Source organism: Lissotriton vulgaris, chromosome 2_1 (assembly GCF_964263255.1).
Source record: "Lissotriton vulgaris chromosome 2_1, aLisVul1.2, whole genome shotgun sequence".
NCBI lineage: Eukaryota > Metazoa > Chordata > Amphibia > Caudata > Salamandridae > Lissotriton > Lissotriton vulgaris.
The window spans coordinates 1,676,036,146-1,676,062,035 of NC_141687.1; the positions used below are offsets into that span (position 1 = coordinate 1,676,036,146).

General features: G+C 45.5%; 1 protein-coding gene across 2 annotated transcripts in view; it reads right to left on the reverse strand.

Annotated features, from left to right (window-relative positions):
- Window positions 1-25,890, reverse strand: part of LOC147733074 (pancreatic secretory granule membrane major glycoprotein GP2-like) — a 211,246-nt gene that overhangs the window by 16,888 nt on the left and 168,468 nt on the right. For both annotated transcript variants that reach the window (XM_086957635.1, XM_086957636.1), the window contains 2 exons: window positions 22,860-23,105; window positions 10,869-11,022 (listed from right to left, as the gene is read on the reverse strand). In XM_086957635.1, the coding sequence (XP_086813761.1) occupies window positions 10,869-11,022; window positions 22,860-23,105 (400 nt within the window). The remainder of the gene's footprint in view (window positions 1-10,868; window positions 11,023-22,859; window positions 23,106-25,890) is intronic.

The following is a 25,890-nucleotide window of genomic DNA, read 5'->3' on the forward strand; positions in this document are numbered from 1 at the left end:
CAAAAAACATAGGCATTGCTAGGATGACTAAAAAAAACCCATGTGCACTGGACAACCCTCCCTCCCCACTTCCAACTCCCAACCCCCCCAACTGTCCCCTGTCTTCCCCAACAACCCCCCCTCCCCCAGTCCCCTCCCTCAACCGGGACTGGTTCAACAACCCTAATCCCATCCCTTCTCACCCCCCCAAGAACCTTGCAAACCCAGTGTCCCAGTCCGGTCCTTATCGGACAAGCCTGCGGAAAGTCAGACAAGTGGACGTCCAGCCACTACGCACCTCTCCGTTCCCCCCTCCCCCCCAGTCCCCCAAACCTGTAGCTCCATGATAGCGATGTCGATCTCCCCCCGGAGTTCACTTTAAGCTGTCAGTGCCACCACCATCGTTGCAGGATCATCTGCCCTTTCCTGCGTCGCGGCGCCAGACTCCACTAGGGCCGCAGGAGAGCCCGGTCGCGTCGAAGAAGTAGATGACTGTCGGCCGGGGATCGTCTGCCATCCGTCTCTGGTGACACGGCTCCGGCGGGGTGTGTGCGTACCGTCCTCAGTGGCGGTGATCCCCAGAACCCCACACGTGTCCTGAAGGGAGCGCAACTGGTGCAAAGTGCCATTCCACCTAAAAATGAGCCGGAAAGGATGACCCCATGAATACTGAGTTCCATGCTCCCTGAGAAAGTCAGTCGCAATTTTGAAAGCTTTGCGCTTCTGCAGGGTTGTTGCGGCCAGATCTTGGTACAGAGCCACCCGGTGGCCCCGGAACTCCAGGGCGGGTCTTCTCCGAGCCTCCCGTAGTATCCGCTCCTTCAGGGGGTAGTCAGGCAAGAAGGCCAAGATATCGGGAGGGGGCGCTGAAGTACGGCGCTGCAGGCCTACTCTGTGCGCCCTGTCTATCCGGATAGGAAAGTCAGCCGGCTGCCCCAGCACCTCTCTGAACAGTTCCCCAAGGTATGCAGCTACATCTTCCCCTTCCTCTCGGGACGGAACTCCCCGGACACGGATGTTGTTTCTCCTGGAGCGATTTTCCAGGTCCTCCGAGTGCGATTGCAGGTCAATGTGTTGTTCCCGGAGTCGGATGACCTCCTGCTGCAACTGTGTGATTTCATCGTCCCTAGCATGGCCCGCTTCTTCCACTGTGGACACTCTGTCACCCAGACCGTCCACCTCCCTCCGTATCTCGCGGACCTCACTTGCGACCTCCTGCTTGAGCGTCTGAAAGTCTTCCCTCAATGTGCTGAAAAGGGACTCCAGGAAGGATCTTGTAACCGGCGGTTCTCCTCCACTCGCTCCCTGGGAACCACTCGGGTGGGGAGGGGATGGCTGTCCCCGGTCCTGTCTCGCATTGCTCCGGTTCAGCATCTCCGGTAGCGTGCGGTCCCCCTTCCGGGATCCTCTGTTGCTCGACATGCTTGCCACCGAGGTGTGCCTCTCGGAAAGTCAATAGACCAACCCCAGTTGCGGCTTAGGAACCGAGCTAGTGGTCCCCGGCGCCGTCTCACCAGTGATCTGTGGGACCGAGCCGCCCCACTGGCCGCCCCTCCGGGGTCCACGACACCAATCAGCCCGGTGCTGCTCTTCGGCCTCGGGTTCGGTGTCACCAGCGCTCCTGCGGGATCTCCCTCTGAGCTAGGCTGCAGCAGGCCCTCAGGGACCGTGCGGAAGTCGCGGTAATGTCCGGCCCCTGCGCCGCCTCACAGTCCGATCCAAAACGCCGCCAGAGGTCCCCCTGAAGTAAGGGACCGACCGTCCCAGTGCTAAATTGGCCAGGGTCAATGGCGGCTAATAGCTCTGCGTCTCAGCTTCCCAGCTTCCGATCCCTCGTGGCGCCCAGGGGCATCGGCCGCGACTCTCCCCTCCAGCGACCCCCAGCTGCCTGACTCACCGCAGGGTCCCCTGGCGACCCAGGGGATCGGCTCCGTGCTCCGTAGTCCCGACCGTTGGGCTGGGGGCCCACCGCCGTGCAGCGCCTCCGAGGCCCGGGGTGCAGGCCAAAGCCACGGCCTCGCGTAGTGCGGGGCCCCAAGTCCGGCACCGCTCCTTCCTCACCACCGCACCAGCCGGTCCACACTCCGATGGGGCAACGCTGGACCACGCAGGACCAATCCGGTCCGTCCAGGTCTGGCAGGCAGAGCCCACAGCTCTTCCCGATCCTCCTAGGGCTCACCAAGGTAGGCGAGGCCCGGGACCCAGGCCCGAGCCCCGGCCTTGCATGAAGTCCGCCACCGGCCCCGTGCCGGAATCTCTATGGCTCTGGGCCGGGCAGCTCAGGCTCCGGTACCTGCAGCGATGCGGAGCATAGGGATCCAGGGTCGGTGGGCAGGGTCAGCGAGCCCGCTACGATTACCCGGGTCGGCGTCCAAGGCCGGGCAGGGTCCGCCTCCTCACCAGGCCGTGTGCTAGGCCACGTTCGCTCTCCACAGCGGTGCCGCTTCCGGAGCCAGTCCAGCGCCCCGGGAGGCGTCAGCGGCCTCTCAGCAGCCGCTCCGCAGTCACACGCCCCCGCTCTGTAAATCGCGGTGTCCCGGGGGGAGAATCAGCGCATTTACAACAGGCTTAGGGTCCAGGGATGGCGGAGCTCACCTCGAGTGCGTCCACTCAGCCCGCCATCTTGGCCATGCCCCCAATGTTAGGTATTTAATCGAAAATTAATTTCAATTGTGTAATTAAGTTTTTAAAAGTTTACTTTAAGGTGCGGGTTGTGTGGATTATAGGGGTAAAAGATGGGATGGTAATAAAGTTTAATGATTTTAGTTTATTTTATGGTTAATACCATCATTTATTAGAAATTATGTTAATTGTGCAATTTTTTTATTTTTTAGATTTTAGATGTGGGTTGTGGGTTTTGTTGGCGTATGAGGTGGGAAATAAATTAGTTGTAAGCAATTATTAATTATTTTTTAATTATTATTCATTATTAATGTAATAATTAAGTACGGTAATTGTGTAAATAAATTGTGTATGTTGTGTGCTTTGTGGGGCTTTATTGTGGAAAGTATATTAATTATAATTAATTAATAATTAATGAAAATGAGTTTATTGATGAATATTTATATTAATAGTGTAAATAATTTTTTTGTTGCAGGTTATTAGTTTTGAGGTGTTATTGGTTGGTAAGTAACTAAACTAAATGTATGTAATAATGTGTTTGTTAATGAATAATTTGTAAGTAAAAATATTTCTTTGTATGAAACGTATTGTTATATTTTATTTGTTATAATATGTATAGGCATTTGTGATATGTATTTAAGATTGTGCTATGTTTTTCTTTTTTTAAATGTTTACTAATAAATATGTGTAGCGTTTTTTTTCCAATATATTTATATATTTTTTATTAACTTTGTTTTTGACATTATTTTATTTTGTTGAAAATATTTTGTTTGTTTTCAATCTTGAGCAGCTGGAGTGGGGATAGTAAATGTTACCCCTCCACCATTCAACACTTTCCGTACTGTTGCACTTGTTGAAGTGGGAATAGTCAATTTCACCCCTTTGTATTTGAGCACTTTCCCTAATGACTGAAGTGGGAATAATAAATGTTACCCGTCCACTTTCCAACACTTTCCCTTCTGTTGCACTTATTGGAGTGGGAAAAGTAAAAGTTACCCCTCTGCAATCTAACACTTTCCCTACTTGGTGGGAAATAGAGAGTGGGAATAGTAAATGTATCCCTTCGCACTCCAACAGTTTTGCTACTGTTGTACTGGCTGAAATGGGTACAGTAAATATTACTTATCCGCAATCCAAAACTTTTACTACTGTTGCAAATATTGGAAGGAGATTTGAAATTTGAAGCAGTTTTATTATTTTTGCATTGTGTGGCGTGGGAGTATTAAATTGGCTCTATAATAGTTTTAATAGTTTGCTTAGTTGGTATAAATTGTATTGGGAACGTTATATATATTACATTTTATATTTTATCATTTATTTTATGCCATTATAATTTATGTCAGTATGTTTTTGTTTATTTAAAATTATAATATCTTTAAATAATATTTTTAAGGTGCAAAATTATTTTTGCTACATTTAAAGTATTTTAAGTTGTTTACTTTTTTCATTTAAATATAACTGTTTGTTTTTTCAAAGATTTTGTGAAAATCGTACTTGTATGTACATATTTATTTATTTATATAATATGTTTAAATTACAATATAAATTAAAAATATAAGTTTAATAGCTCATTAGTAAGTAGCTATATGTAATATATTTTAATTATTATATGCATGTTTAACTTTTTTTTAATTATGTTTATTTGTTAGGATATATATTAAAAAACAAAATGTATTTAATTAATTTTACTATTTAATATATTTAATATGTATTATTTTAGTTTATATATATATATTTTAAAATCGATATTTTATACAGCTATATTAATGACATCAATATTTTTTAAATATTTTTATACTTACCATTATAAGTATAGGATGTCGGTATTTTTGACATCAATATTTTTGTGGCAATATTTTTGTAAGGGAATATTTGGAGCATCGATATTTTGATATTGTACCATCCAGGAAAGAACCAGGAGCCGCAAAGTGTCTTCGATCAACGTTTCCTGCAATATATAATAATTCTCAAAGCTAGTGGCTTTCTTCATCAAGGCATGAGCCGAGCACTCTATTGCCAAGAGTCACAGGCAAATTATGGCATATTTGACCAACTTCAGATGCAGGAGAGGAGGAAAGAAATCAATGCAAGTCATCCACCACTCACGAGATCTGCCAGTCCAGCACTCTGACAGGCTTACCCTCTGGAAGTTGGCCTCCACACCTTAAAGAGTGATTCTAGGCCCTTAGCCAGGTAGCTTCACACCACTGCCATGACAGAGGGAAAGCAATAGGATCCCATGACAGCATAGGCAGGCAGATCCACTTCCAGCATGCTGCATAGGGCCTCAGAGTCTGGCCACACAGGTGCTGACCACAAGGTACTTGCAGTAAGAGGGTGTTACCCCACCTGCACATCATCCATCTGCCACTCACCGGGGTCAGTAGGAGCCAGGGCTCTCTACACCTGCATGTCGAGAGACCCCAACTTAGGCAGCAGCCCCAAGCCATTCTGGTGGACTGGAGTCTTCCTTGCCCTGGTGAGAGGCTCTGAGGGGAGAACAGTCAAGTTCACCCACACTGTCAAAGTGATTTACCTGCATCTGGTACACTCATAGAAGCTTGTGCTGCCCAGTGTGGATTCTCCTCCCACCCCTTGAAGCAGTTCACACTGGCTTCGAAATGGTTACACAACTCCACCACGAAGAGCCAGGGTTCCTGCATGGCTCAAGCTCTCTCTCATTCAGGCTGCCCTACCACACAAGACAGGCCAGTCCTCGGTCACTGTGTCAGTTGGGTCTTCTAGGGTGTAGGAGCCAGCCCTGTGCCCGGTCCTTGCCCTGGAGCTCGGGGGTTGTGGACCATACTGGTCGTGGATACACTGATGGGAGGACCAGGCACTTTGCCTTGGTTCGATCTCAGTGTAGGCGAGGGATTAAACTGGCATCATTAGTCACTCGGGTCAGTCTGGTGTTAATGTTATGTTATGTTATGGTGATTTATACCGCGCATGGCTGCCCCAGCAACAGGGCATCGCAGCACTAGCAGAATGGGGGGCGAGAAGAAATTAAGCTAGATGGATGTGAAAAGCCAGGTTTTAATCAGCTTCCTGAATGCCCAGTGGTCGTAAGTGCTGCGGGCAGCTCAAGGGATAGAGTTCCACAGTGCGGGGCCTGGGCTTTGAAGGAACGATCCCAGATCTGCAACAGCGAACTTGTGGGATGCATAGCAGTTGTTGATCGGCGGAGGGTAATGCGGCATCTAGGAACATAGGCGGTGTAGAGCTTCTGCAGGATTTGAGGGCACTGGCCGTGCAGAATCTTGTGAATAGTGCATAGAGTTTTAAACAGAATTATTTTCTTAATGGGCAACCAATGAAGATGGTGGAGAAGATTGGTGGTGCGACACTGCCTGGGTACGGCAAAAAGAGTAAGTGCCGCTATGTTTTGTACACGTTGGATTTGACCAGTGAAGATTTTATTAGCGCCAAACAGAAGACCATTGCAGTAGTCTAGACAAGATTTAACCACCGACTGCACTATCAATTGATGAGTCGGGCGTCGAAGAACCCCAGAATGAGTTTGAGGCTGCGCAAGAGGCCGAAACATGTACCAGCCACTTTTTTTGCATAAGGCTCAAAAGTGAGGGCAGTGTCATCCAGAACCCCTAAATCCATAACAGTCTTTTTGGGATGTTGGGGGGAGCCCAAGGTAGCAGGCCACCACTGGTAGTCCCATTTGTGAGTGTCACGGCCTACCAGGAGCAACTCCGTTTTGGCGGACGTACACGTTAAACAGCGTGGGGCTCAGGGCCGAGCATTGGGGAACACCACAGCTTAGAGGGTAGACGCTAGACAGATGGGGGGGGCTGAACCTGGAAGGAGTGTTCAGATAGAAACGAAGAAAACCAGGCCAGGGCCCTGCCTTTTTTAATGATCCTTTCACAGGGCAATCTATGGGAACCTTGTTACTTCTTTTACTTCGTCTAGTTTGATCATCTTCTAGGTGCTTCACCAGGGATGCTGCTAACCCCAGCAAGGTTGATACGAGAACCTCACTAAACCATCCAATTGGTAGTAGCGGCCAGTGATTGTACAAAGGGCAGAGAATTAAACAACCAAAGCTTATGACACATTCTTACTGTGAAGTCCTTGCTCAAAGAAAATAATTGCATTACCTATATCATACCATACCAACAAGCTTTATTCGACGTTGTCATAAAAGCATAGTACACACATACAGAATAAAACTCCAGAATAAATGTAATTCCCGCACTTAATCCGCTCTTTGTCCTAAATCGAATACAGTCAAAGAGCAGATTAAGTGCGGGAATTAAATTCCGTTTTTTGAGACACAACCCATTGTCCTACATACCTCTCCAATAAGTTGGATGACTGGATCTTCTGCTTTAAGTTTTCACGCACATCAGTCAGAGGATTAGCCCACAGGGCGGTAGGGACTATGGACCTCAGCCCCACGTCCTAAACTGAGGACCCCCATCCCGCAAGCAACAGCGGGCATGCGAGAAGGCCCCATACTTGCACAGGTTGCCCCATCTTGTCCTGATGAAGACCCGCACGGCTGAGGATTAAACTACCCTATAGGCCTTAAGATGGGTCGAAAGGTCAACACCCCTTTCTCTAACCTGGACCCCGAAATTCCCCACGTGCCATACTAGAATGGATGTCTAGTTCATTTTTAAAACTGTATGATTAAGTTTGTATATTGAAAAACGTGGCCAGGCACTATAGGATGGTGATTACAAACCAGTCCAACTGTTTCTACATGTGTTAAGCTTCTCTTTGTCACCACTCTAAATACTCTTCTTCACCCACCCACACTTGAGCACCCTTGCTTTATTCACGTTCTCCCTGGAGCAACCTCCACTGCCAAACTGTTACTAAAACGTAAAAAGAATAAATATTTTTTGACTGTCTTACCAAGTGAAAATAAACGAATGGTGATTGAGATCATGGTTTGTTGCACCTTGTTTTGTGATGAAGTAATGTATTGAGTACTATGAGCTATTAACCTGTTCTTTAAAGCTCCAAATTATTTCGTGAAATCATTTAGTAGGGATAACGATTAAAGTCTATCTGCAAATGAAGGTCTAGGACCATTGATTTTTGTAATCCGAGCGCAAAGAATGACAGAGGGGAACATGTGAGAAAATGTATCCAACCTCCTGGAGCCCTGGCTGGGCTAGAAGAATCAAATGAGCCCTCATCAGGACTTCCAGGGCAGACTGGCCATCTAGGGAAGTCAATAATTCCTGTGACACGTATTACTAGATGGTTGGACTAAGAGCAACCAGATGGCAGGGCTTGAAGGATGGTCATCTGGTTGCACCATGCTTTAGGAATCAGTTTGCGTCTGGCCTTAGAGAGTCCAAGAACACCCTGTACCGGGTACTTGGGCAAAGGCAGGGCCGAAGAAATGGGCTGTGGGGAAGCTTCACGAAGCTATGACTGAGGGCCTGATCAAAGCTTTTTCATCCAGACAAGCAGGGGAGCCTGTATTTGGGACCTTCTTCCAGGCCTCTTTGCAACATAGCAGTTTGAGGAAGGGAGCCAGGGGCTTGAGGCTCTGACCCCATGTGCAAGTTGGAGCCTGTGGCCTGGTCACAGCTTCACAACTTAGGCAGGCAGGGGGGCCCTTACCGGGCTGGTGGAACCTAGTCTTGAGCACTTTCAGATACAGCAGGAAGAAGAACAGAGCCCAGGGCCAGGGTTTCCACTCCTGGACCCGCCGGAGCTCTGGCTTGGGGCATAGTCAGAGCTTCTTAACCCAGGCAGCCAGGGGAGACCTTCCCAGGTCTGCAAGACCCAGTCCCGGGCACTTTGAGAACCTACGGACTGAGGAACAGAGCCCAGGGGCAGGGACTTCCGTTAGGGGACATGCTAAAGACTTTAGATATGGCATTGGCAGGCTGGCGTGATAGTTGTATTTTTATTGCAAGCATATGCCCGAAAATTTAAAAGAAGACAAAAATAAGAAATCAAGTTTCTACCCAAGCAGAAGCAAAATGAAAATGAAAAGCCCAAGAAATGAACAGGGTTGACCCACAACCCCTCTAACTAACCTAGACTTCAATATCCGAGTTGACTCCTGTTCAAGAATTGTTGGTGTACGAACTATGCTAATCACCTTTTTCTTTTTATTGTTTCTCTCCCCCTCCGTTGCACTGTTATCTATTTTTCATGCTGTATGATCTATCCTTGGTTTGCTTACTAACTGCCAGCCTTATATGTAATGTAATGCCCTTCTGTTTTTCACAGTGTGTATGTAAAGCACACTGATACCTAAGGGTGTAGTTTGCGCTTTATAAAACTTTTAAAATAAAATAAAATAAAAATATGTACTTTTCTATTTTGAAATATTTTTGCCTACATTAAGCCATAGCTGTCTCGCTGCCAGACATAATAATGTTATTCCAGCTTCTGTAGATGAACCAAACTACTGCCTCCTACACCTTGGCCCATTGTCCACAAACACACTTACCACTGCTAAGCTGATTGACCCCCTCAATCAGCCGTTTGCTGGATTTCTGACCTAGTGATTTATTTGCAGGTTTGTGGAGTCATGCAATGGGCCAAAATCAGTTCCCTGAGGGATTGGCCAACAACTGAGAATATTAATACAACGATCGATGGGGTTTTTAAGTTCCCTTACTTTATTATAAAAAAATATACTGATTGAACCAGTATATACCTCTAAATTTAGAATGCTATATTGAAAAATGGAAGTGAGGAATAACATACGAATGACACATTTGTCATGGTATTTCCTTGACAGTTAACGTAAACCCGATAATAAGATGTTTTTAACAGGAAACTATGGCATAAACCGTGACCCTAATTAGAAATATTTTGAGCTCTATCCTACCCTTACACATTACCCCTCTGTTCCTACCTTTCTATGTACCTCTCCCTCTAACTCTACATCCACCTCTACTTCTTATCGTTGGCCTACGTCTACAAACACATTTATTTATATTTGTACACCTTCACGTATATGATTGCACTTATCTTTACCTACACACTGATCTGTTTTTACAACTACCTCTCCCTCTGACTTACATCTGCATCTGCCTCTTACCTCTACATGACCCTCTACTACAACACCAGTCTTAATGTCTACTTCTACCCAGCCCTCTACTATTACATTTACCCCTACCTCTAGGAATGCCTATGTCACTACAGTCACATCTATCTTTACAACTTCACCAACTACTACTTATACACCAACCTCTAAACCTATATCTAACTCAACCATTACTTCTTCATCTAACTCTACACCTTCACGGACCTCTGCACCTAACATTGTTTGCAGCTCTTACACTCTTTTTAATTCATGATCCTTTGCTATTTTTTAAACAATTGGAAATTCATATGGCTTCTTTGTTGTTTTTATTGTTGTCGTAACTACCTTCCAAAACGATAGCTCCTGCTGCTTTGTATGGGATACTTCTTTGAATTTTTATAACTTCGGATCACGACATTCGAGTTGACCTATTTCTAGACCGCAATATTGTTTTGGCATTGCATTTTGTATACACACAGCCATTTTTTTGGACAGGGACTTGCTGCTTGTGTCAATCTACCAAGGGGGAGGCTGGGATTCCTCACACAAAAGTGTTATTTGTTGGGAGTTTGGATGATTTGACTTTGTGGAGGTTTAGCCACAATCTCTCTCCTCCATTACATTCCAGCTTCCTACATCTCTGAACAGGAACACCTAGATACAATCTTCACCTAAAAAGGGGCCTTGTGTGTAAAGCTTGCGGTCTGTTGGTGGAGGGGGTGCTTGAGGGTGGGAAGAATTGATGAATGGAGAAGTCCAATATTTATTCCGGCCTTTGACTTTGGAGCTGGTACAATGACTTTGTGGATTAATCTTGCCGCTGCAATGGTCCGTGTATAGCCTGCTGAACACAGGTTCAAATCCTGGTATGTCTGGTTAAGCCCCTCATGCTCCCAAAGTCAATATGAAATGCTGCCTTTGACGTGGGTAATAGTAACAGCTAAAACTAGCAGAGCAGAGGTAGGGGCGCTACATAACAGCAGAGGTTATCGCTCATCAAGGCCTTGACTAGAAGAGTTATGGGCTTATTAAAAGGAGTATTTGTAGTCCAAGTGACACTCCCAGAGAAGTAACGGACATGACGCTATGGAGGTCTCCATAATTAGTGTGTTAATAATTTGAAAGGACAACTTATTTACATTTGGATATGAAGAGTATTTTCAATGGACAGATCAGAAGAAGCAAGCAACACACGAGAGCGGCTGACATACTAGGCGGCTTTGCAGACAAGGCTACTTTTCCTTACCGGAACGCAGGTGCCATCACAGATTGTAACTTCAGCAAATAGGTAGAAGGTTTCACTCCCAGTAATCTCGAAGACTTGGAGAACAAATTGAGCCTCCGTTTCGTTCCCATTCTTTTTAACGGACATTATGTCCGTGAAGTCAACAGAGGGGCACCTGTATGGGAGATCGGGGACACATTTAAACAGTGAATTACTACAAAGAATCCAAAAATCTTTCAATCTGAACTGGTCGTAAGGACAACTAGCAATCGTTGTACCTGGTGATATTGGTTCCAATCATTAGTGGCTTCACATTGCCTCAAACCCATTTATGCAACATAGGGCCAGATGTAGGTGGCTAAATACCGGTCGGTAACAGCGAAATTCATTAAACTTCTGCGTTACCGGACGCTATTTAGCCATGTGTGATGTAGGTGACTGTAAACCTACATGCAAAATAAGAAATCGCTAAATAGTGATCCCTTATTTTGCTCTTGCATTTAAGAAATCGGAAATACTGATTCCTTAAATGCAATGTACGTAGCACTGAAAACAGTGCACCTGAGCCTTAAGGAATAGCTATTTGCCACCAACTTCAAGTTGGTGGTAAGTAGCGATTTCCTTACAAAAAGCACTTGTTTTTTTTTATCTGCCATGTGGCACACATCCATGCCCTTAGGGCACGTATGTGCACCACATGCGCACACATGCACATTTCAGGGGTGCAACAGGATGTCCTTGGGACACTGTGGCACCCTTGAAATATCTCCCGCTATTAACGATTCGGTAATACCTCTATCTCTTTCCATACATTCCTATGGGCCTCCTAGCCCATAGGAATGAATGGCTAAGTATTCCTTAATAACGATTCGGAATTACCGATTCGTTATTAAGGAATGTTAAGGAATCGCTAATATTTTTAGCGATTCCTACCTACATTAAATTTAGCGAGTCCTTAATAGCGATTCGGTAATAATCGCTATTAAGGACTCGCTAAATGGAAGTTACCTACATCTGGCCCATAGTTCGCTATATAATTATTCCTTTGTCTCAGTAATGCTTCCAAAACAAACTCCATTTCAACTGTTGCAAGAATCTAAACGAAATGTCCTCCCCCTGAAAAGGTGCTTGAGCTACTGAATTATTTTTTGAGAAATTCCATTTGTGTATTGGGGCCCAGTCAGTTACCACACAATTCCAGTGCGCATGCTTGTACAATGGTTAGCATTTCAATTTTGTTGCACGGCTATTTTTTTGTTTAGAGGTGTGAAAAGAGGTGTAACTGAACTGTTCGAAAAGTGTGTGAAGATTGTTTGAAACTTTGTAAAGTTCAGAACCGTAAAGAGATTTGAAACGTTAAGTGGGTAATACAACTACATGAAAAGGTTACTTAAGAAAAAAGCTCTGCAAAAGGTACATTTTCCTGAATGTGTTTTGTGTGGGAAACCTATTCTAAATACTTTTTAGGGTGAATTTAACCTGTAGTCAAAAGAGTGTGATGTTCACAAATTATGCATGGTGACCCAGGAATTTTATCTCTGCAACCAGTATTAAGTCATGTTTACACATCCCAAAATATTTCTTAAGATCACAGCATACTATTATAGCCCTCATCAGACATATTCGTGTCTTCCGGTAGAATTCGGCTCACCCTCTGAAATATGCCTGTGCAGCTGTTAGTTTCGAATCTTATAGCCTGAAGGTTGATCTAAGGGCAAACATAAACAACAGAATCCACTATTTTAAATTGTAATGCAAATATTTATGTCCTGAAGAAGAATTGGGCCGACAAAAAAGTGGATCGCTGAAAAAGCTTATAGTTATCAACAAGGATGCGTTAATGCTTTGTAAGGCTGTTATCTGTTGTTGCAACCTATGTGGCGTACAGCTGAGAGAAATTAAATCAGTATATTTTAGCATGTTTTCCTTTTAAAAAAGCTTTTCATCGCAGAGTAGGCAAAGTCCTGTGTTGATCTAATTTTCCATTGAGGGTACATTTGTGGCTTTGCACTTCTATCAGATCCCAATACTTTGAAGATAATTTGGCATAACGCTTTAGAGTGGCATAATGATTAAATATCTGTTGGAAAAAGGTACCAAACCATAAGTACCAGGAATGATGTTCCTAAAAAGTATGTTGTCATAGTAAGTTATTACAATGTAAAATCAACCACTTACTGTCTCCTAGGTTTTCTAAGAGACCCGTCAGGGACTCTGGGAGTGGTGGTTACTGTGGAGCAGGGAAGTAAAATATGGATTAATCTAGAACCAGGAGATGGGGAATCTAGTATAATTTGCAGCCTCACAAAACTCTCAGGCTCATCCTAACAATTTTAAGTCATCACAGCTTCTTGAGCACCAAGTTGAAACCTTGTGAGCGACAGGAGCTGCTTTAGAGCACATTGAAGATAGAGTGCCTAGGATAATTGCAAGTGATGGAATCAGTAAACTTTACTATATGTGCGGACACCGGTAGTAAAATAGATATGTAGAAAAGCGACCTATATTTGCAAACTGGAGCAGTTCTTTACGGAAGTACGGAAGACTTTCTGGATTTCAGCTTGCTGCTTGCAATATTTGATTTAAAATCAGGGAAATTAACAGTAATACCAGTCCAAGAGACCATAAAGCAGGCACACAAACAGTGTTGGCTCCTTTGTTAACCCCTTGGCAGCGGCGGTAATTCTGCTGCAGCGCTAGGGGGAGGGGTGGCCGTGCGGCGCCACCATGCTCGTGACGGAACCACTCCGTCACGAGCCACGGTGGGGCTGTGCTTGTGACGGAATGGTTCCGTCACGGCCCCGCCCCCTCAATGGAACACTCTGCGCAGGCGCGGAATCAGCGCCGTGCAGGCGCGGCGGCCGGCCCGTGATGGAACCATTCCATCACCAGCACAGCCCCACCGTGGCTCGTGACGGAATGGTTCCGTCATGAACACGCACGGGGTTAAGGATGAGGAGCATCACCCCACTGCTTTAAGTAGTGTAAAAAAGGAAAAATAAAAAGATAATAACTCAAGGTTATTATCATTTTATTTTTTCCTGTTGTGGCGTTTTTGTGGGGTGGGGCTGCTCTCAGAGCAGGAGGAGGAGCACTGTGCACTCGCTATATGAGCATGAGTGATTGGCCTGCCCTCTACAGTAATGCGCACACAGTATGTCCTTCATGCAGGCTGCAATACAGCCTGCATGGAGAACATGCCCATCCCTCCAGCCCCTGGATGAGCGGCGTGTCACAGTACTCAGACTAATCACAATACTGCATTGTAGCATTGCGATTGGCTTAGAGGAATATGGAAGCCCTTGTGCTTCCTGCTTCCTATTTCCCCAAGAGGGCAGGAAGAGGACACAGGAGAGGTGGTGGTGGTGGGCCGGCCAGTGGCCGGAAGGTTAGTGATTATCATTTTTTTTTTTTTACCTGACCCCTCTACCCTTTCCCCTCAATCTGCCCCACTGCTACTTCCAGGTACCAGCTGCCACTGCCCACAGACAGCTAAAAAGTCATCCCAGATACTGACCTGTCAAACCAGCCCGCCAGGCCCTTCCTGATTGCCCTGGAGGCAACTCAGAACCTAGCTCTAGGTACAAGTAGGGAATTAGCAACTCTAACTCTCTATATTCTCTTCAGGTTTGTACCCAGTTCTCTGGCACTAGAGGTAGTAAGAACCTATTTTTCTAATTGCTAGGTGAGTTACTCACTGCCCCTTTGAATGGTTAAGAATGTTACACTCTACACTTATCTACTAACAGTTGAACTAGATGTATCCGGACTAAAATGTATTTTTTAAACTTATCTACATTATTTTGTAAACACTCACCTTTGGACCATTTCCTGTAGGAAACATATGTTTTTTCTAGTGTTAGATAACATTAGGGGCCTCTATAAGATGTTGTGCGGTTAGATTTGGGAACCGATTGACTCACCGTCAGCGGTTCAGCCTGACTCATTACGATGCAACCGAACACTGTTCGTTCGGAGTCCCATTGCTCCAAAAAGTAGCCCTTGTTCTGCCCGACAACACAGGCTCCTATCAGGATATGTGTGTGTGTGTAAAACTGTGGACACTGTCGCAGACACCCCACAGTGCCTGCTACACAGTTCAGGTTCTTACAGAGGGTTCCCTTAGGTGGCCCCCTTGGCTCCTAACTGGAGGACGCAGGATGAAGGGGGCCTTGCTAGGGGCCTTCAAAGTCCCTTTCCCACAGCCTTTTCGTGTCAGATAGGCCGATGTGGAAAGGCTGTTGGAAATTGACATCATAATTGAATAGTTGGAAATGCTGTTTGTAGAGGTGCACAATGCAGTTCTGACTGACATGGATCCTCCGAGAGCCAGTTGGAACTGATTCAGAATAACTGTGCAGGTTTCTTTCCAACCGCAAGCATCATAATCGATCGGGCGGATTGTACACCGACCAAGTCGGTCAGAAGGGTTCCAATGTAGTCTAGGAAATTCAGACTGTCGGGCAGAGGCTTTCTGACTGACATTGTAATGAGGCCCTAGGAGTTTTTAACACCAATTTGGTGTGGAAAGAAACCAAACCTTCACTCTCTGCTCCTTTCAAGGCAGAAAATATATAATTATTCTTAAGTGGTATGTCTTCTCATCTCTCCTCTGTCACACACAAGGGCTTAGATATCAGTGGTGCAGCAGGTGAAATTGCACCAGTGTCTGGAGCTTGGAGGAGGAAACCTGCTTGGCATTGGCTGCAATTATTTCAGAGGTCACCTGCCCAGTTATTTTTTAGGCAGAGCATGCCTGGGTTCAACTCTGTTTACTCTTCAGGGAGATTGACTAGTTAGGGGGAGAGTGGTTGAAAAGGGAGAAATGGAGAAGAAAACTAAAAGGAATGAGAGAAAAGGGAGAAGGTGAAATATAGAAAGGAAAGGAGAATAGAAAACCTGATAGAATAAGAGAAGTTGATAATGAGGTGAGAGAAAGGGGAAACAACCTTTACAACACAACTTTTACAATGCACTACCATTACAACAAAACTTTTACAACGCAACATCCATTACATCGCATGCCATTACAACGCAACCATTACAACGCATGAGACTGCAACGCATACCACTATGACGCATGTCATTACAACGCAGTCATTACAACGCATACCATTACAACGCATACCATCACAACGCATAGTACCCCTACACTATCCAACACTTACCCTACTGTTGCACCCCCTGGAGTTAGAATAGTAATTTTTACCCCTACACTATCCAACACGTACCCTACTGTTGCACCCCCCTGGAGTTAAAATATTATTTTTTACCCCTACACTATTCAATACTTACCATACATGCAATGTAATGGTATGCGTTGTAATGGTTTGCGTTGTAAAGGTAGTATGCGTTGTAATGGAATGTGTTGTAAAGGTAGTTTTAAAAAATTTGTTGTAATGGCATGCGTTGTAATGGAATGCGTTGCAATGGATGTTGCGTTGTAAAAAATGCATTGTAAAGGTATGCGTTGTAAAAGTATGCATTGTAACATCATACAATCGAGAGAAAGGGGATAGAGACAAGCAAAAGCAGCAAGGAAAAAGAATAGGTCCAGGAATCAGGATGCCAGTGAGGGAGGAGATAATATCGAGTGAGAGAAAGACGAAAGGACAGGGAGAACAAAGGAAAGGGATAGAAAGGACAGCTTGGGAGGGAGGAAGAAGATAAGAGGAGAGAAGTTAGGAGACTAATAAGCAGGGGTACAACAGGTCTAGGAATGTGATGGGCCCTCTGCATCACAATGTTGTCTGTATTTTGCATTTGTGTCCCTGTGCATAGTCCCGTTCAAGCCAGTCCTGGGAGCCATTGCTTCCTGCTCTGGCACGAAACTGAAGATAGGACATCAGAGTAACCTCCCCACTGTCCAGACCCTCCCTTGGGAGGTTCCCTTGAATTTTTCCAACCCTTTCTCATGGGTACAAAAGGTCTTACCTGGCTGTAGCACCCTAGATTTGACGTGGACAAGATTCTGGACCACAAACCACTGAACTTCGACCGTCTGGACACTCTGGAATTTGTGTGGGACCGACTTCGTCTCCCACTCCATCAAAAGCATTGCCTGTGCTCGTGCACCATAAAGGCTCCATGCAGGACCTGTGGAGCATCAAGGACAACCAAATACATCTTCCTTGGAATGAAGGAGTCACTCCCCTGCAACCACAGGCACCACATCATGACTGACTGGTCTGTTTCTCCTGAGCTCCAATGGACTCCAAAGGCTCCAGCAACACAGGCAGTATGTTTCCAAGTTTCTCACGGTCCAAACTGCCCTCTCACTAAGTTTGAGGTCAGAATCCCTTGTGGGGCTGCAATACTTGTACCCATTTGCACCGCATACTATATGCCTGTTTGCATTACCAAAACAAGTGCACTAGGCTTCAAATAGCCCCAACTTCTGGCAATATTTCCACCAAAGAACTTTGGCCTCCTCACGCCGAGTGCTCCGTGAGTCATTGCTTTGTAAATCTGCTTGAGGTCCCCTTGCGACTCCTGTGTCTCCAGCCTGTGGGTCCTCTTAAGGGTCCTCTATGCTTTTCTTGGGCTCCTCTGGTTACTACAGGCTTGCCCTGACTCCCTTATGTTTGGTGAGGTTCCGGTACCTTGCTAGTCTGAACCGTAACCTTTTTTAAATTTTTTTATAGAGAGGTAGGAGGTACATTTATCTGCTGGTTTCCCAGGCTTTGGGATAGCCACTATAGTTGCAACATGTTGGTTCAATGGATGTTCTCCGGCCTTTAGACTGTCTGTGAACATGTTAAGTAAGTGCGGGCGATGGTGACAATCATTTTCTTATAAAGTTCTACAGGTATACCGTTTGGCCCTACTGCTTTACTGGACTGTTGTGCCCCAATTGTCGCCTGTTGCTCCTCTACTGTCAGATCTGCCTCCAGGTCATTACTGCATCCGGGGCAAGTCTGGGCATATCCAGATCTTGCACATAGGTCAGTGCTTCCTCTATCGTCATGGTGTTAGGTGACGTAGAAACTGTTTGGAAATAACTTGCTAGTGCCTTCACTATCTCTCGAGGGTCAGTTATCACCTGGTCATCATCAATACGTAGTTGCATCACCCATTTGTCCCCTGTATCCCTCTTGTCCAGCCAGGCCAGTAATTTGCCGGCTTTGTCCCCACCTCATAGATCTTGTGTCTTGTGGATTCTATCTGCTGCGTTGTCAGCTCTGTTAGGCACGCTATATGTCGTCTCTGCGCTAATTGTAGGGCATGTGATGTGTCAGTGGTGGGGTCTGTGGCATGCTGGGTGTCGGCTGCCTGCAACTCCTGGTCTAGCGAGTTCAACTCAAGGTGTTTCTCACGCTCATGTGCCGCAAATGAGGGGATTGCCCGACCACGGAGAACAGTTTTATATGCCTCCCACAGGATGGTCGGGGAGTCCACTGACGCAGCATTCTCTTGGAAATAAAGGTGTGTCGCCTGTAAGATTGCCTTCTGAACCTTGGGGAGTTGTAAATAGCCATGGGGTATTGCGTGCATACGGCGTCTTGTACGTTGGTAATGGGTGTAGCTCAGAAATATTGGGGAGTGGTCCGAAATCCCTCTAGGTTTTATTTTTACATTGTCTACGCTTTTAAGGGTACCCATAGAACCTATGAAGTAATCAATTCTTGTGAGACTATTGTGTACCCCCGAGTGGTACGTGTATTGCTGCTCTGTCGGATGATGTCATCGCCATATGTCCACAAGCCCCAGCATTTCCAGAAAGCTCCCTAAACGGGACACTCCCCCACCGCCCAGCCATGGTCTATAAAGGGTCCCGTCCATGACAGTGCTAAGGTCCCTGCCCAGGAGTAGCTCTCCCTCTGGCAATCCCAACAAAAATGCATTAAGATCTGGGAATACCACTGTGTGTAGTGCAGGTGGGATATAGACCGAGACTATTTTAAGAGGCCACTCCTCCCACTGCGTAGCCACTGCCGCGAATTGCCTTGCTCCATCAATTTTGGTGTCTTTTATTATTATTGGGAATTGCTTCCATACCAATATCCCCACTCCTCTGGATCCAGAAGTGAACTCCGAATGGACCACCATCTTATATCCCCATCTATCCAAAGCCTTGTTTGCAGTACCGGTAAGGTGAGTTTCCTGCAACAACACCACTGCTGGGGTGCACCTTTTGATGTATCGTAGAACCAAACCCCATTTTATTTTATCTCCCAGACCACGCACATTCCATGTAAGTATTGAGTGGGGTGGTACCAGTGTCAGCTTTTCTATATCAGGCACCCTTCCGTCTTTATCCCTTAATGTCATGTCTGGCGCCGTTTCTGTAGGGTATAGAGGATTTGCTGGAGTGGGCCATTTGTCTCACAGCGTTATGTGTGATAATCCTATTAATGCTAGTGAAGTGTCTCATATTTGAGCTTATGTGTGTCTCTGTGCGTGCTAGTACTGTGCAACCATCTCTAAACTTGACCATAACATGTACATAAATCCAAAAACTTAAACTAAGTCCCCGCCCCCAACCCCCCTCCCTGCCTCTCTGCCTTGCAGACCTGAAACTGCAAGACCGTGGTCTGCACCTGGTGTAGGGCCACCATTACATCCTCTAGTGTCACTTTAGAGCCCTTGACCACCTCCTGGTTTTTAGCTCGTGTTCCTGTGTATTCCGGCAGCAGGGGAAAGTCTTTAGTATAGGCAACCTTATCCAGCTTGCCTTGTTGGGCTGCGCTGGCCCCCTTGCCGCTCATTGTTCACCTGGCCACCTCCTCCCGTCGCCACCAGGCTTCTTGAGGGCTGATGTGGCTTGTCGCGGATGGGGGAGGCTCAGTCGGACCTTCTGGGGATTTCACTGTAGCTCTCTTGCTTCGTGAGTGGGGCCACTGTCGTCCAACAGTATGCACTGAGCCACCCGGGGGGCTATTGTATGGGGTCTGCAATACTGGCCCACCACTGTCTTTTGTGCTCCAGCGTGTACCCTTATCTTGTGTGTGCTGCTGTGCAGTAGTCCCCGCCAGGGTTCTGGCCTGCTGTACCCCTTGTGTAGGGCTTTATGCGCTATGGAGGCACTACAGGCGACCCTGGAGCCAGCCGCCACCTGCCATGCCTTGTGAAACAATAATACACTGTCCCAAGCTGCTGATTAGTAGCTGGAGCGGTAGGGATAGGTTCTTATGCTTGGGCGGTCAATTATGGTGCGCACATACCCCGGTCTGTCCCGCCGGTGTACCGTCCCCGCTGCATCGCTGTTGTTGGCCGCTCTGCTTCGGGCTCCTGCTGAGCCCCTCCGGGACTCCGCGGCGTCCGCCTTTCACCCCCGCTTTCAACCAGACCGACGGGCCGGTCCTGGCTGCCAATATTCGTCTTCGGGGGGGGGGGGGCGGAGTGAGAGGGGGAAAAGGGGTCCCCTACTGTCACACAGTCAATTAGGCAGCAGCCGCTAACGCCGCCACAAGTCGTGGCTGGCCGCACGCCCGCCCTCCACGCCAGTTACGTCCTCTCCTCACCGTTCAGCCAGCCGCGTAGCCGCTGCAGCGCCAACATTTACTCCCTGGCTGCACATGGGTGAGTAGGCCGCTCCTTGCCTTTAGCGATATTGCACCGCGCCGGCCACGGGGAGACCTCTGCCTGGGGTCGATCCGCTCCACCTCCGGATCAAGAGAACGGGCTCTGAGTACAATTTTACCCACGGATAGATGTCTGGATTTGCCGGGAAGTCAACCTCACCCTTAGAGCTCCGCTAGGCTGCGGCCAACTTGCCTGGCTGCTAACCACGTCCCCACCATAACCTTTTTTGATCATCTTCATGGGTTGCCGCTGCCAAGGCTTGTGGGTGCTCTAGCCGGACTTCAACCCCAATAGCACTTGACATCCTTTGTGGGCAGCTTGCATCCCGCTCCTCGTTGTTCTCGATATCTCCTGTTCCTGGTGGCTGCAGAGTCAAGAACCCCCTCAATGCACCTGAAGTACCCGACATCGGTGGGCATTTGTCTACCGAGCCCCTGGTCACTCCTGAGTGAGCTAGACTCTGTCCCCTCTGCTTTCAGGTACTCTTCATCTTAAATCCACCTTTGAATTCCATCGGATACTATTCTTCTTTCTCACAGTGGCATTTCCTTGAAGTCCTCCATTGAGATTGAGAACTGTTTCCGACACCACTTCAGCCCTATGCATCCTGCTTCCCTGGGATAGATAACTCTGCTACTACGGTATCCACAGGTGGGGTGGCTCTTCAACCTCCTATAATCCATAGGGCTTCCTTGTAATCCACTGGGAAGGGTCCTTAAGCTTTAAAACTGCACCTGCGACTCTCCCATAGAATTTTACAGCGCATGTGGTCTTGTTCCCACACTGCTCCCGTTCTCTGTGGGGTCCCTATTTACTCACTTTGGGTGGTTTCTTGGGGTCCCAGCATTTCTACATCCTCTAGACACTGTCTTGACTCAAGCCGTGATTCTTATACCACTAGTGTAGTATATGATTTGATCTCTCCCTGGAGCACACTGTGCACTAATGCTACTTACGATTTATGTGCTACAGTATTATGTTCTTTATGTTTATCTGTATGCAGCAGATACTGTGAGGTATTTAGAGTGTGTTATGATAATAAATACATATTTTTGTAACTACCGTATGATTCTCCTATCATTCAACCAATACAATAAGGTTGCATTCTTGTAAAACAAGCAGTTTAACATTCCTTCAAGACTAGGCCTGAAGTCTGCTTTCCACAGCTACCACTTGGATAGCTTTCTAAGTTTATCTTTGACCTCTTAAATCACCATAAGGGTTGTTTGGGCTGGTACAGGGTGCCCACTTTAATTAGTGGACAGTATATATCTGGCCAACTTCTCACACCAAATACATCATCACAACAGCTCAATATCACTGACAGTTATGCATTAGGAAGAAAATAATGACCACCCATTTTCATACTTCTATGTAAGGAGTGTGATACTTCCCTTTTTGCCCATTAATGAACCACGTGAATTTCACTTTTTCTTCTAATGGTCGACAATGTGGTGCTAATAATAGGGGGCCCATTAAAGAGAGACTCCTTTGCAAGTGTTAAGTTTATACGTTTTTTATGTATGCCCTTAGATTAGCCTTCAACCTATAAGATTCAAAACTAACACCTGTACAGGCAGATCACAAGGTTTTAGTCAAAATCTACTTTAACACAAAAATATGTCGTTTAAGAGCCAGAAATGTGTGCAGTGATCAATTTGATCAGGCCGGACTGGGAATCCCAAGCAGGGGGCGGGGGGGGGGCGAATGATATAGCCGCATCGCTGCAAAACTGGCCCCCAGTAAAAAATATGCCCCTACCTCCTCAAAATCAGCCCCACCCTAACAGCCCCCAGCATAATGCCCGCTCTTGACAGTCATGTCCTGAATCCAATTTAGGAAGCCATGCAAAGTCATCCTGAATGGCTGTTAGTGGCCTCATATATCATGAGTAAGGCGATCCAGTGCAAATCACTGTGTTGCCTTACTCTACCTCCGGGAGGCGTTCCTAAGGACGTTGCAGTGGGTTTTCTAATGCAACACTTATGAAATTTTCTGCTGCCCCAGATTTACTAAGTCATGTAAACCTGAGGAAGCACCAAATCTGTATGCCTCCCAAGGTATGGCGAAAGGAGGAGAAATATGCTTATTTCTCCTACTTTTTTCTCTTGCTGCATCACCCTGAGAAAGAGAAAAATGCCTCAATGGATTGTTTTTTGCAGGAAGGTGCCCCTGCACAAAAACAATCCTGCATGCAATAAAGGCACCCTTTACGTTGGCGTAGGCTGTCGAAACGGCGCCAGCGCAGGAAGAAAGGAAAGAAATGCACCATATTGCTAAAATACAGTGCATTGCTGCCCTTTTGCTTTGGCATAGGGCAGCCCAGCAAGGGGCCTTGCTGCGTTGGCCTTCGCTAAAATCCCATAACTGAGGCCCAGTGTCCTAAAGACATGTGGATAGTAAGTGTGTTAAAGGTCATCTCTTACACGCAATGGATAGGCATTTACTTTGCTTTAGGAGTCCCAAGCACATCCTCTTTTTACTTACCCACCAGAGATAATATCGTATTTGGGAGCAGAGGAGGGGCTATTCTCCAGAGTGGCGTAGAGGCTTTTCACTTGCGCTGATAGCGATGTAGCATCAAGGTCAGGTATTTTTACACTAATATACATGGGATCGCCAACGTACAACACTGGCATGTGGTCGGCGTAAGAGACGTTGAAGATGGAATCTGTGTAGGCATGGATTTCCACATTCATAGAGCCATAACCATATAAATATGTATGATTGGTGCTGAAAAAGAAAAAGAAAAGGTTGACTTTTTTCTGTTCCCTGATTCCCGTAGATCTACCCTCACCCCCAAAGTCATGGTGTTTCTCTAAAGTCTAAAACATGCAGTGCCAAATAATCTAACATAACATAACTCAGGTGCAAAGACCTAGAGAAGTAGCCAAACAGTGCATACGCTATATTAGTATCACGACTCACTGGCTCAGGAAACGGACTCACCAGTAACATTGGGACATTCTAATGCGATTTATCCAACAGGAATGTTGTCTGTCAGTGGGGCAGGCAAGGACCGAAATCGCAATTTCAATCACAGGGTGGTGCCTTGTTGTCAATTTCATAGGAGACTGTGACTGTGTGATACGGAAGGGCATCTTCACCTTCCTCTTCATTCAGATGAGAGCTGGAATAGGCTCCAAGGGCGAGTGCCCTCAGAAATAGTATCGAATGGAAAGATATCTAGCGTAACCATTCCTTTGAGGAAATAAATGTTTTATATGAGTAATAGATTCTGTCAACGAGGAGAATAAAAACTCCACTCTGCCGAAAAACAAACCTTTAACGCTATTGACTGCTTTCTTACATGTTACATGCTGTTTGCATAGAGGCAATAGCACTCCGAGTGAACCAATGACTATTTATTTTGCCAGTCTTCTTTTTTCAACTTTTGGAAAGCTTTACAAAATAATTAGACAAATACATACCAATTTCAACAGTACCAGTTTTTAAATATATTTCAAAGAATAGGTAAAGCATTGTGTGAGGTATAGTTATCCAATGTATGATACCATATTTCACAATCCTTAATGAAGTGGATACAAACAGGTGATCATTTATTTTTTTGAAAAATACATTACCCCTATTTGAGTAGTTCTTGGGGTGTACAGTTTTTGCCATGAATTACAAGAATATTGTTGAAATAGCAAATCTTGCGAATCGGTGCAGAAAGGCGGAGATGTGTGCACTCCTTTCAAAGGAAATATTCATGTTTTTTTAATCTGCTTCCGAATAAATGAAAAAAAGGCTGATGCTTGAAAAAACTGTCATCCATATAATTCGGCATTAAGAGAATGACCTGAGTGGCAAATTTGAAAATCGTGAAGACATCCCCACCGCGGAGAGAGTGGACCCAGGCATGGGAAGGTCGATAGGCGTATAAACTATTTTTTAGAAAATAAACTTCCAACATGAGGTAAACATTTACAGACCAGACATTTTTAACACAAAGTGCATTTCATACATCGATGATATGCTAATGTGCACGTTTACATATTCACAACTCGCTTGATAATACAGAATGTAATTAATTGGTACCCTCTTTCACCATACTGAATTAATAGAAGAAAAATGAACATGTTATTACAGCTAAATGATTAATATCTTAAAGAGTGATTGTTAACCTTTTGCGTGCTGATGACGAGCTGAGCTTGTCATGCAGCACGGTGGCGCTGTGCTGATGACGCGCTGTGCTCGTCATGACCTCCGCCGAACGCCCACGCATGGGATAATTACCCCGCTGTGCTGGGTGTTCCATTAAGCGGCGTGACAATGACGAGGCTCAGCTCGACATCAGCACAGCACCACCGTGCTGCATGACGAGCCGAGCTTGTCATCAGAACTGCTGCGCCGCGAGCGGCTCCGCTCCCCCCCGCGTCACGGGGGAATTAGCCCTGCGGTGATGGGGTTAAGTAACATACGTAGTTCATAATTGGTGTAAAATGACGTTTAATGGCACGAGAAGTAGCACCACCAGATTACATCCAATCCAGCATGTCTCCAGCCACCAACTACCCACAGATAGCACGACACGGACCCAACACTCTAGAATAAAACCAAAGGTCCGTACTGAGAAAATAGTTACAACTCAACACAACACATCTTCCTCCTTTAAACAAAAATAAATAAATAATAATAATACAGCATTGAAATATTATAGGTGCATTTTAAGTCAAAAGAGATGTACGTGTACAACTTATCTCTAATGCGAGTAAGAAAATCTGATATCCATATAGGTCTTCTGCGTAGGTGCATTGTTTCTGAGGTATGAGGTACAGAAGCTTTGACCTGTTCCTGAGAGTTATGTTTGTTAGCACCACCAGAAACAATAGAATTCGGTACGCAAATTTCTTCAGAGCTAACAGCACTCTGTAAATTGTCATCTTCATTATAACAAGTCTAAAAGACATCTTTCCTGAGAGTTTTCTCTATATCAAAATCCTGCTTTGGTGTAGCATGTACCTCTTTATACAACTTTTTTCTCACACTTAACAACAGCTATTCTACTTGAGTTCCATACTATACCATTAGAGAGACTCAAAGTTTTTTTTAAAACATCCTTTACAACAAAAGGTCCCATAAATTGACTTACTTCTTTGCATATTTTTCAAGTTTTTTTTTAATTTGACAAGCATTCCTCTCTGAATCAAAGGATTCAGATCGAAGCTCTTCTTGTTGACAATATGAGTTCTTTCTATTATTTTTTTGATTTTGTCTAAATCAACAGCCCTTTTAGTTGAAATTATTAACCAAGAAGTATTACTTTTAGTCCTAGGTAATGTGCCTCTCATAATCTCAAAAGGAGAGCATTCAGGCATGGTTTTTACCACTTGAACTTCCTATTTGTCATCGTCCACACCAGCAATTTGTATGGCACCTTTTAGTACTCTATTAAACCTCTCAATAATACAATTCCTACTGGGATTATATAGAGAGGTAGTGCAATGTGTGCCTCCAACATTCTGAAAATAGTCTTTTGCCTTATTAGAAAGGAATTGTACTCCATTGTCAGTAA